At 35.8% G+C, this 12,978-nt stretch overlaps 1 protein-coding gene across 6 annotated transcripts in view; it reads right to left on the bottom strand.

Annotated features, from left to right (window-relative positions):
* Window positions 1–51: 51 nt before the first annotated feature.
* PJA2 (praja ring finger ubiquitin ligase 2) overlaps window positions 52–12,978 on the bottom strand; it is a 53,287-nt gene continuing 40,360 nt past the window's right edge. For 4 of the 6 annotated variants that reach the window (XM_026062022.1, XM_026062021.1, XM_026062020.1 and 1 more), the window contains 3 exons: window positions 11,797–11,911; window positions 11,363–11,484; window positions 9,428–10,163 (listed from right to left, as the gene is read on the bottom strand). In XM_026062022.1, the coding sequence (XP_025917807.1) occupies window positions 10,032–10,163; window positions 11,363–11,484; window positions 11,797–11,911 (369 nt within the window). In that variant the 3' untranslated portion in view covers window positions 9,428–10,031. Of the gene's footprint in view, window positions 875–6,915; window positions 8,537–9,427; window positions 10,164–11,362; window positions 11,485–11,796; window positions 11,912–12,978 lie in introns of those variants that run through there. The other 2 variants (XM_026062018.1, XM_026062019.1) reach the window with 2 other exon arrangements.

The following is a 12,978-nucleotide window of genomic DNA, read 5'->3' on the forward strand; positions in this document are numbered from 1 at the left end:
AAACCACCACAGCATACCAAGTATAAACCCAAAAAGGATGACAAAAGATTTTATAATTGTTTAGAAATTTAATTACTATTTGAATCCAGAGGCTGTCCTTGATGCTCCATGCTTGAATTACTCACACAGATATCCACCCTYAGTGATATATGAAAGGAGCAAGTATTATCTTCAGACAGTTTTGCTTTAACACACACCGAGTATAGTATTAATAATATGYCTGTGTTTATAAATACTTTAAATACTGTCATTCATCAAACCATTTTCTGTAACATAACAGAAAATAATTTTTCAACAAATGAAATGGTATTTCATTCTTTGATTAGACATACTAACTAATTCAGAGTTGGAAAGTATACAGGAAAGTAGCCTGAAGGAGCTGTGAAATTTCCAGATAGAAACCTTTCAGCAGATGACATGTGTCTCATATATGCAGTATGAGATTGCCTTCAACATCTCGCAGGGCACATAGGCATCCTTCTCTTTCCTTCCTCCCCAAATATATGCAAGTTATTCCTCTCAATCAGAAGAAGTCTCTTACAGATCAAGTAAGATTTAGACCCAAMGAGCTTTGAATGTGTCACGGGGACCAGGTGCCAGATTCCCTGGAGAGCTCAGAGCGCGCTGTGGTCCAGCTAGCAGTGCCCAGGGAGCTTGGTGTGGGACAAGATTGTAAAAAGCACAACTGTGTAGCCTGCTCCTCTTTTGGCTCCCTTCCCCCTCTCATTCACAACTCAGTTTGGTCTTCCCTGGTAAGGCAGGTTGCTGAGATTCAGTGAAAAGGCTGCATTTCCTCTGCTCCCACTTCTCTTCCCACTGTTCGCTTTCAGAAGAAAGCTGCATGAAGTGAAAGGACACGAAGGGCATTTCTTCACTGAAAGTTAAAAAAAGCAGTGAATTCAAAACTTGTAAGGAAAAGCTCCAAGCAAGAAACTTGCTGGGTTTTGTTTCTCAGGGAGAAACAGAACTGAAAATGGACTGGGGCTACCATGCTACAAACAAGTATTGATGAAGATCATCTGGGGTTTTTTGCATCACTTTTCTGTTTAAATGATGCTGTTCATTCTTATCCCAAATGCTCACAGTTCAGTAACAAGCTCTTTACTTAGCTCTTGCTTTTTATGTGTGATTTTATATTTGCTTTGGGTTGGTCTTATCTTTCATATTGTCAGAAAAAAAGGTACAGTGTTAAAAGATGCAATGAATTTGAAAAAATAATTAAAATATTACATTGGTTAGTGCATAAAGTTGAGGAAATGCCTAGAGATACTCAGTTACACAGTATAATGTTTATAAATATAGAAAGTGCACTGAGGTGAGTCTCCTGTTTTGAACTGATATGTGTTTATTTTGAATTTCTCCTCATGCATATCTAGTTTGCACTACCCTTGTACAGAGTCCAGAAAGATAGGAAGAAAAATAAAAATTTAAGAGAACAGAAAAAGATAAATGGGCTCAGACAGATATTAAGGAAAAAGAATCTGACAGAATGCAGCCATTTTCTAGAAGTATCTCAAGAAATAAAAGTAAGTAATGTTACCTAAATAAAGACAGATTTACATGCTTCACTGCAGATGCAAGAATGATATAAAACCAGCTGATCTTAGACTGAAAAATCAAAATTAAAATGGCAATAAAAACAGAGGAAGGGAAGGCCATTAATGTTAGTTTTGACACCAACACGTTATCAGTTTATGTTTTCTTTCCCCAGATTTACCTCACTTCATTTTCTTTTTTTCCGTTTAAATCTGTATTAACAGGCAGAAAGAACAATGTATCTCACTACAAGCAGAGCTAAATCTACATATAAACAGTACCAAGTCTGTTATCTGGAACTAGCTTTCCTACCAGTACTGATTTTTCTCTCTCCTATTGCTCTCAAATAAGATGCATGGCACTATAAAATATGACTTTGAATTTATGAACACTTACATATAAGCTTATATTTTGTGTGTTGTTGAGTCAGTGTATTGAAGAGCATTCTCCTCTGCAAATGTTTTCAGGATGTAGACTTAGATTTAAGCATAACACAGGAAAACTAATAACAATGCAGAAGCAAGGACTAAGGTTATGATATTGCTTTGGTGGATCACACCAAACCTTATAGATTCACATTTTTAAAACTACTTTGGTTTATGAATTTCTACCATTGCTAGAGATCACAAGAGTAGATTCAAAAAAGCAAAGTGGTGCGAGCCATAAAAGAAYCTCCTTTCTTTGCCATGATTCTTCTGTTTCCATCCATATTGGTATTTTTCTACACAACTTCACTTTCTCCCAAAGCTTTCTAAGAAAAAAAAGGCTGTATTTTTAACTACTTAGCACTCAAACAATTTAAAATTCAGCATTTAGAATCCAGAGTCTACTGGGTCAAAATAACTAATATAATTAATTAGGATGAAAACACTTTGTTAAGCCTAATCTTTAAAGCAAAAATTTCTCCTTTCTTACGTACCTTGTGATTCAGGCCTGCAAAACTGTAGAAGATAAGGGCAGACATATCTAAAGAACTGGTTCTATACAGGCTACAATGCATTTCACTACAACAGCTTAAGAGGAGCCTATTTACTGCTAACAAGAACATCTTCCTTAACTAGCAAGTCAAAAAATAGCACCTTAAAATAACATTCACCTACTAGCAAATTGACTGGCATATGCAAACAATATTTTCGAATCTGTGTCAATGTTTCTGCAGCTAGTATCTTCCTACTGTAACATTAAAGCAACATTAGAAAAGCATTTTGTGTATTTCTATTTCAGTAAGAGGAAGGAATTCCACTCATATACAGTGAAGCTTCTCTAACCATTGACAGAGATCATCTTCCACATTAGCAGGTCACAGTTACTCCAATTACAATATAGTATTTTGTTTAAAAAATTTTTTTTTAATTCAGCAGTTTTCCTATCTCAGAGCTATCAACTACCAGCTGCTGCCTATTATTAATCAGTGTTGTCATTGTTTTCAATTAAAAAAAAAAAGACACAAAAATACCCAACCTTAAAACTTCGAAAGTGTAATCCTTCCCACCATATTAAGTATAACTGACTTCCTTGAGGCCTTTTTGAAGCCTCCCATCTAGCAAGCTGAAGGCAATTTTATTTCACAACTGAAAAAAGAGCTTGTTTTTACTTTGGTATAAAGGTTGTTAAAGAAACATTGGACTGGAATCTTTTTACATTATCACTCCTTTATGTTATCTATTAATTCTTTACATCCACTTGAAAGCCTTCCCCTATGCCTCTGGAGGGCAAAGTGACTTTGATATAAATGAAAGTCTTTACATTTTATCCCTTGCATTTCAGCCCTAAGACGCCATTAAACCCTCATACTTATTTATTAATAACTATCATTAGTTGTTTTGTCTATCATTAGTTATAATATATGCCTCACAGCTAGAGACAAAATAAATCACAACTATGTGGAATTTAAGACAAACAAAATCCATAAATATAGATTTTGTTTATTAGCCTATGAAGAATAAAAGTGTATTCTCCACATAGTGATACTCTTCTCCTGCCAAAATAATCATGCACCTTAGCTGTCTGCGTGCACCATATTGACAGTACTCAAGGACTGCACATGACCAATGTATTCTCCTTTCTCATTACGACTGTGAATGCCCTAAAGCATACATTAACACAAAACACGGCAAGGAGTGTGGATTCCAAAAACAAGCAGATAAAACAGTTTTTCAAAAACTCCAATTACTGAACTGTTTTTTCTTCTATGTTGGACATTATCCAGGATAGAATATCTATAGCAACAACACTCAAATCACAGTATCAATTCAGATGTGTGCTCACAGAGTTACTCTGTCACCACTGAGAGACTGCCCTGTTAAAAGGAGCGTGTGAAATGTATTGCTAGAGTTGCATACATTTGCTTTTTGAAAATATAAATGTAACCCTGATGCTGCTGCTTTAAAATGCATCATTTATGGCAACAGTCTTAAATTAATTCACTAAAACACAATGATCCTTTTCGGGATTGATGTCTTCACAAGTTCAAAGCAAAAGATAATACATCTGGAAATACACTTTGGGAGAGTATATGGAAATTACATCCATAAAGAATATAGTATTCTCTCAGCAAAATATCCTCCTCTCCCTCTCCCTAAAATCATCTGACAGATTTTACTTTCAAAGCCAACAAACTTTTTTTTTTTAAGCATAATTCATATGCAACTTCAGAAAGAATATGGGTGAATGAGTTGATTTTTGTATGGAAATTTCAGGTGAATTTATCTATTCGAAATACAGCGTACATGAGGAATCTGACATGAGCTCATATTGAAGCCTTATCCTCCCTTGGTTCTGAGAAGTACCAAATTTAATTTTGATTAGTTTGGACAGGATTTAAATGGCAAGGTAGCACAATTTCCAGCAACAGACAGTGGCACTTCAGGATTCCTGACCACTGATTTAATCTTTGGGATTAGAGTCATACATGGTAAGGCTGCAGGGAGATGATCATCACCCAGTTTGACCTCCTGTATAACACTGGACAATGAATTTTATTTTTGAACACTAATATCTGCCAGCTGATCTAAAATTCCCTAAGAGAAAGCCACCCACAAACAATCATGCCTCAGTTTAAAGTAGGCTCTCTTTGGACATTCTCCATTTTCAATAAAACATCATTAAATTTGCTTCTAAAAGAAAGGAAGCGCAAAAGTAGTACTTTCAAGGTAAAAGAACAGTCATGCAACCAAAGAGGGAGACTCTTTCCAGGGTGGGTGATCTTCTTCTTGGCTTTCTGAGCAAGAATAAACCTACCAAAAATAATATCATACTCCCTTAAGTGACTATAATTGCATCTTGTTGGAGGGTGAGAGCTTAAATAAATCTTCTCCATCTTTAACAACTAAAAACCTACAAACTGTAATTCCATCCATAAGTTCTACAACTGTTTCCAATGATTCGTATGAATTGTCACTTTTGAATTCCCTATTAAAATAGTGATGAACATGTTTCCACAAAATCTGAGTTTGCCATTAAGCAAGCAAGCCATTACTGTTATATATCACTGAAAGGTTTGAACAAACTTTGTTTAGCAGAATTGTTTTCATGATCACCTAACTATTGCCTACAGTGAGCTCAAACGTAGGCAAAAGAGACAGCTTGCTTGCTCTACTCATGTCAAGGAAAGAGTTCAGTTAGAAACCTCCCTCATTTCTCCCTACAGAAAAATGTGGCTGGAATATATGAAAAGGTAATTCCTTTCTCTGAAAGCAGTCACTACACTCTTAACTCTAGCAACGCAGGAGAACTGCTATTTTCTTCCAAGACTTTTCTATGGCGTCCTCGTCCATTCCCCCACCASCAGCTTTCAGGTTTGCAACTGCAGCCCGAGGCCTTTGTCACTTTTTTGCTTCTTTCTAGCAGCTGACAGGCCACAAGAAGGCAAGGAGGGCTATTGTGGGGAAAAGAGAAAGAAGCTGCATCTGGTGGAATGATGTTATCCTGAAGAAGGAAAGGGCATCTGCTGGTACTGGAGCACAGTTGGAAGCTGGTTGAAGAGATGTGCAGAAATGGGTAGGAGGAGGAGACCTATAAAAGAAACTCCCTTTCCCCCCCTAGTTTGCAGCACCCTAGAGTTCCACTGTTCTGCTTCTGGAAAGTCTGGAAAGCTATGTCTGAACATGGCTGCGCTGGAATTGTATTTTGAGGGGGAATGACAAAGCAATATCACACACACAGAAAGCAAGTGATAGATTTACTTTAGGTGGAGAGTATGAAAATTCAAGAGAAGCGTTAGTGTCAAAGTAGCACCACACACTGAGGCTGTGATGCTCTCAAACAAGCATTGGAGCTAATAATGCACTAAGTGCCAAATGATAAGCGAAATCAGTGGCCCACAGTTCTGAAACAGCCCTGACTGGTGAACTCAAGCAGATGAAAAACTGCCTGGAGCAAAAGAGTTTCATCTCGACACTTCCAGTCCAAAGCAAGAACAAAAGAAAATTGGTGTCAGCTAGCAGAAAAAGAACATGAAGAAATAAGCTGAGGAAATAACTACTTCAGACCCAAATGGCTGCTGCTTGTCTTGGCAGAGTCAACAGAGAGCTGAATCCAACATTTAAAGACAAAACAGAAGGAACACCACACTGAGCCATGTCGGCTTACCAGTACCTCAAAAGGCTACTGGACTTGGGATCTCCCCTTTATCTCATGCAAGAAACTAAAAATCCAGACTAGAATCCAGCTAGTACTGATCTCTTTCCAGAAAACCACTTCCAGTTGCTTTGTTGCATGGACTGACCTTTTATCTGCTTCCTGAGCATTCATTTAAACATCTGCTACAAGGGACAGTGAATGCAGAATTCAAGTTACTGCATGACACTTCTGAAAGACAGTATAAAGTTTTCAAATGTTTAAGCATCCTGTTAAAAATATTCTTGGTATAAACAGCTTGTATGGCTTGTAAGTAGTTATTTTTGTAGAGATAAGTCGCATTTTACAGGTATTGCATATCAATAAAAAAAAGCAAATAATTTTTTTTCTAGGTGTTCAATCAAACACAAAATAAGGAAACATGGGGAAAAAATTGGAGCTTTCTATATTATAATCAACAAAGGAGTTGTTAGAGCTGTGAGTGTTAACAAGTAGCTTTCTGAATCTTAACATAAATCCCAAAATGTACTTGGGACGGAGAACTAACTGAACTACCCTTCTGACCTAAGGGGAGGTTCCTTTCATGTTAGCCCTACTGAAAGCAGCTAACCTAACAAAGAAAATTCACTGCCTGTGTGTCAGATAGCTAAAACAGATAATTTACCCTCTTACCCTTTCAGGCTCTCTTTCAAAACTTGCCAGAATCTCTAAATGCACCTGAGCTGAACATAGGGGTAAGCAGGAAACAAAAATTAAAAAACACTACATTTTTTCTTACAAAAAAAGAAATTGTGTTTTAGCTCTGGAATGAAAATGTTTTATTGAAATGTTAAAATGCATTCAGCTTACAGCTCGCGGTTAGTTTACCAAAAATACTTTTTGCACAATGAATTTTATATTACTGAACTATCATTCAAAGTAGGTCATTCTTCTATCCATTTTTATGATTTTTTTTATTAGACTGTTAAGTTAGAAGCCTCCAATGTACTGCTGCATGCAGAGATAACATGAACCTCTAATAAAAACAAATCTTTTTTTTCCTCCCCACTTTTACTACTTTTTTCTTGTTGAACGTTTTGTTTTTACCTAACATGGAAGAGAAGGAATTCTCCTTGCAGCTAAAAGTTCTTTTACTGAAGAAAGTCTAGAATATTCTCTTTGAACAAAGAAAAAAATTAACTTATTTTGTTGTAGAAAAAAATAATACCTTACAGGGCCTTTTCAAGAACCAGGCCCATTTTAATCAACAATTTTAGATTCAAAGCAGGAACCACAGAACCTGCATGGCAATCTGGTATGACATCATTTACCAAAAAATTTAAATAATCACAGCAAACATGGACAGCAGTTTATCATTTGCCTCTCCCTGGGTATGATCCAGCATATGCTTTTTCAAACCCCTTGTTAGAGAGATCTTTCATCTGATATTTCCTCTGTTGAGGAGCCATGAAAGATTGGCCAACAAGACCTTCACATTCAAGTTAAACAAACAAACAAACAAAAAAACCCCCACAGAAACATGAGCCCAAACACTCTTCTTTTAGACAACTATCTACCAGCTTTTTAGAAACAGAAAGACACAAGAGCTGAGGCCAGCAACACATAGCAAAGGAAGGAAAAAGCCCAACAACAGCTGCTTCAGCTCTTGACACTGCTGGTTAAGTTTGGAATCAAAAATTAAAAAAATTAGCAAGAGTGTTTCCAAATCTTGCCACAGAGATTAAAGTAATTCTCTTTATAAAACACTGTTAAGAGACTAATGAAGGCCATCATATTGTACTGTTCCAGAGAGAAACTGTAGAGTAACGGCTGGTTAAAATATCTGTCATAGCATTTGCTGCAGATGGGAGCTACTAAAGAACACAACYGCCCTAATAGCAAGCTTAATACTACTAAGCAATGAAGACCAACCTTCTGCTGTTTTTTCCTGCAAGGGATATGAATGCCTTAATTTCTGCCTTCTCTTAAATCTACATACATCCCAGGATTCCACACAGACCTTGGATCAATTTTAAATTTAGACGGCATTCCTATTTTATTGTCTGGAGCATTTGGTAGCCACAGATCAACTACTTTATGACCCCACACCACTGGTTTATAACAAAGATGTGGAAAAATACTGTTTCTTGGTTTAGCATGAACTTCACCAATGAGCAGATATAYACCCAGAAGTATATGTTGCTTGTCACATTTCCCAAAGTCCTACTGATGCCTATTGCAGTGAAATGTGATGCAGTGTTTTCCCACAGGTAAATAAGCCTATAAGGAGCTTTGCTAACCACATGTGCCACTTCTCACTAGTATCCTACTGTTTTGGCTTTCTTATACTCCGAAGTGTGGAATTACCCAACTGAAAACCCTCAGGAGTAGACTCATGTCAACTGCTATCAATTCTTTGTTCTGCTCCAGTCCACAAGTTACACTGCAAAACAAGTCACACAATTCAATATGCCCCTCCAAAATGAGTGCTGTTTATCTTCCACTGCTGTTAAAAGAACACACTAATATCTGTAAAGGAATGAGATACTATGGTGGCAGTCATAATCATTTCTGAGTAGCTCAAGAATTGCTACAAGAAAATTTTATTAATCACTTTTCCTTTTCCAACAGCTTAATTCAACTCTTAGTTACTGGAAAAACTGGAAAAAAATGTTTTAGTAGGGTTTGGATTTGACCCCACATACATTGTTCCCATACAGCAACACTGTAGGAATTGCTTATTTATCCAAAGACCACAGAAAAGCTTTTGAGCAGCCATTAGTATGCATATACACATCCAAATCTTAAATTCCTGTCCTGCAAGATTAACTTCAGTATGTGCAAAAACTTTAAGAGACATGAAATTACTTACAGAAACATATTTTAGAAACTAGTCTTTCCTTTAAAATATTAAATGTAGCACAGACCATTACAACCAGTGGAAATACAAGAAATGTTCATTTTTATACTTCTGAAATGTTTACAATAATTATCCTAATAACCAGTTTATTCCACTGCCATTCTCCTCTGCTGGCCTTGAGGAATCTTGTGACAATGTATTTCTCAATTAAGTGCACAAAGTTCTTACTACAGTTTTCAGACTTAAGACTCCAAAAGTCTAAAAATACTTTAACTATATCTGCACTAGGAAAGCATCCCCACCCCAATATAAAAAAAGAAAAACAAAAAAGAAAAAGAATGTTAAAAAGAGCTGATCAGTGGAATGGAATTTCAACAAAAACTGAAGGAACCAGGCATCCAACTCTTATGGATCCAACTTCTTGGACAGGATATATGCTTAAAAATGGTGCTAGCAATCATGAAAAGCCCGGACTGTCATGTCATCAGCAGTTTAATAGCACTCTGACATCTGGAAAAAGTTTATTATGGAATAAACTCATAAGAAATAGTGTTCCATTATGCAATTTATTTCCAGTGAAACCAAATTGTGCTACTGCTGTGATCACAGAACATCTTCACATTTGATGCAAACATGAGAGATCAATTACAAAGTCACTCAGTGGCACTAACTTTGACAAAAACAAATAGTTTTGTTATATTATGTAAAACAGGTTATAAGCATAACTTTAATAATGCTCCAACTGCACTGCAGTTGCAAGAACTTGAACACATAAAGTGCCACATTAATCATCTTTTTGGACAAATTTATCATCATACAAGGTTTAGATATTATGGTTAACAGCAACATTCTACTACAAAAAAAGGGTGCACATTTTTCCAACTTTTAGTTTGAAAATTTCAGCTATTATTGTAAACCTAAACCGTTTAGAAAGTCTTACATCCTCTTTCTAAACTAAAATATATACTATATATATAATATTTTACAGATAATATTTTATATATAACTGTTTTCATATTGTAATTAAACAGGAGAAATTTACATTTTTATTTTGGTGGCCAAGACTTCATTTCAGACCCTAGTTTGGAGTTCCTGTCGCACTGTGGACAGAAGATGAGGAATCATGATCAGACAGAAAGGAGGCAGTGGCAACAGCTGCTTCAGGAAGCATGGGTGCAAGCACRTGACGACAAACAGGGCATGTTCCCGACTGCAGAAAAAGAAAAAACAGGTCATTTGCACAGTTTGCATGCAATTCTAAACACAAAAGAAAGTTTTTGATTTACAGAGTATACCAAATCTTAACAGCAGCACTACCTCAAGGTCAGATTTCGCTGGAGGAGTTCACTAGAATAGAGCTAAGAAACATAACGTCATCACAAATGAAAACTGCATTTTGCTTTTACACCACCACCATCCTCAGTTACATAAAAGAAACATCAGGCTCTCTAGAAGGAGATAGGCTCTCTTCAAAAAAGAGATTTTACAGGTTGGGGGCATTTTTTTTTAAGGATTAAATATAAACTAAATACAGCCTAAAAGTAATATGAAGTACTTCGTCCTAGTTTTCAGCAAGAGCAGTTACTATGACAGTAGAAAAATGCAAGACACAATACGTATAATACAGACATGGAAATAACACTATGAAGGTAAAAAAGTTAAAACCTCCACCAACAACCCATGCTAAAGGAAATCTAATCTTACTCCCCTGATCTGAATGAATTAATCTTTCTCCTGTACCTCTGGAAGAAATGGCACATGAAACTGTAGGCTTAGTAGTTTTCTAACAACTATTTAACAACTATCAAATCTAGACTTATACTATATGTAAAGCAGAGTGCAAGGAGGGAATTAAAAATACCAGTTGATCAATTCCAGGTCTTTTACTCTAGCTTCAGTTCGAGCCTTTGTAACACATTTTGAAGAAAACAGTAATTACAGATGATAGAAACGACGCATAACTCAATGTAGATTTCTCAAAGGTAAGCGTTCTAACTCCCCTACCAGCACTCGAGCAGGCGTGTCTGTTCTCCTGCCTGTTCCCCCCCATCAATAGGCCTGACAGGCTTTCTGGCAAAACAGATCCTTGGTTTCTCTCAGAGAAAAATCAAGTTATCGTCTTTACTTCAGATACAAGTACAGTAAAGAAAACTTTTTTTCTTAACCAATCAAATTACAACTCATTATTACTGAAGGCGGAACATGATTTTTCCCCAAATGTTTCCCCATCTCGTTCAAGGAGAATGACACAACTACTCTCCTATCTAAAACCAGGGCTTTCCTTATACAAATGAGAAGCATTTTTTTAAATAATATTTCATCCCATATTTTTAAAAAGTTATAAACCATTCTTATCAGAAAAAAACAAATGCTTAAAAAAAAAAAAAAAAACAGTATAGTAGTACTTACCTTCTGTAACCAAAGAGTTACACAGGGTTTGTGAAAGAAATGATGACAGGGCAGCTCTGTTATGATTTCATCTTTTACATATTCACTGCAACAGATAGCACAACACTGGTCTTGGCCTACAGCTATGAAGAAGAAAAAGCATTTTTATTATTATTGTTATTTACATCTAAGATTAACTGAAATCAAATCAATGTATACTAACAGTATCGCTAATGATAAAATACAAATCACATCTACTCCATTAAAAATTAGTCTTCCAAACTGACCTAAAGTTATATTCACAGACTGATTCAAGATGCAAAGACTTCTGAACATACCTCTTCGAACAGCATTGTCAGCTGCACAATAAGTACACTTAAATACTTATCTATGCTATTACAGAAAGTTAAATTTGTTCTTTTAAACTTTGCAGAAATTAATTATTTTTTCCATACCGTTGTGGTCATCTGTGACAATAATCTGTGGCAGACAGTCTATGCTTTCTTTACTAGCTGGTGGATGAGCCTGTTCAACATCAACAGCCAGAGACTCCAAGTGTGCCAGAGCAGTCTGAAAAGGGAGATCAAGTTCTGTTACTCACAAATGAAATATCTCATATAAAAACAAAGAGGAAGGGGAAAAAAAAAGGAAAAGAAAAGGAAATCAGTTCGAATCCTATTACTTTCTCAAACAAAAGACTGAGGCAAGTTACACCTATCAGACTAGCCATTACGTCATTTTTATTTTTATGAGGAATGAGCTGAAACTGAAGGTCAAAACAGTAACAGTTTGTTTTTTAATTTTTCTTAAAAAAAAAAAAAAAACAGGTCAAAGTCTCAACTTATTCTCTAATGAGCAGTTGCTCATGTTATAAAGTAACTGAATGACTTGATCTGAAAAAAATATACTTAGAGAAGGCAGCAACTCACAATCCAATGAAGCTTGCAAATACTGAACTGTCATTACATTTCACTTTCTGAACATAAAAGCTTCATTAATGTGTTTTCTGGCTTCAGCTACAATATTACCTAGATACTTAATTCTTCATTAAGTACCTGAGCTACACTGTCAATATAAGTTTTCAGGAAAAAAAAAAAAAATTAGGTCCACATAGGTCATTATAGAGATGAGAAACATCTAAGACAGGCATACTGTTTTGTAAGAAGCTGTCAATTGTTTGAAATTTAAAATTCAGATCTTGATCATACAGAATCATTAAGAATCCAATGCCAGAGCAAGCAGAATTGATGTCTGGATTATATGTTTGATCATATGAAAGGACCTAAAAGTAGAAAGACCTTTAGTAGAAAATCACAACACAGCAAATGTAACCAATCTGAACTCTAAGAAATATAGGAGATGCACCTGGTTGTGTATTAGCAATACAAATTGAAACTGAAGAGCCAAAAAAACCAGAAGCACTGAGTTCATATCCTGAATGAACTATTCATACTCCTCATGAACTACTTCCCATTCTAATCAACGTGCCATTTATTTATTCTAATGGCCAAAAAGCTTTCTGGTGAGAAGTTTCAGGTAACGTGACATTTTTTGTAATCTTTGGGGAAAATAAGGGACACTCCACCACCTAATAACTAAAAAAACAAAATATGTATACTAGAGGAACATTAGATTAC

The sequence above is a fragment of the Apteryx rowi genome, unplaced genomic scaffold, assembly GCF_003343035.1.
Source record: "Apteryx rowi isolate R43461 unplaced genomic scaffold, aptRow1 scaffold_19, whole genome shotgun sequence".
NCBI classification, from domain to species: Eukaryota; Metazoa; Chordata; class Aves; order Apterygiformes; family Apterygidae; genus Apteryx; species Apteryx rowi.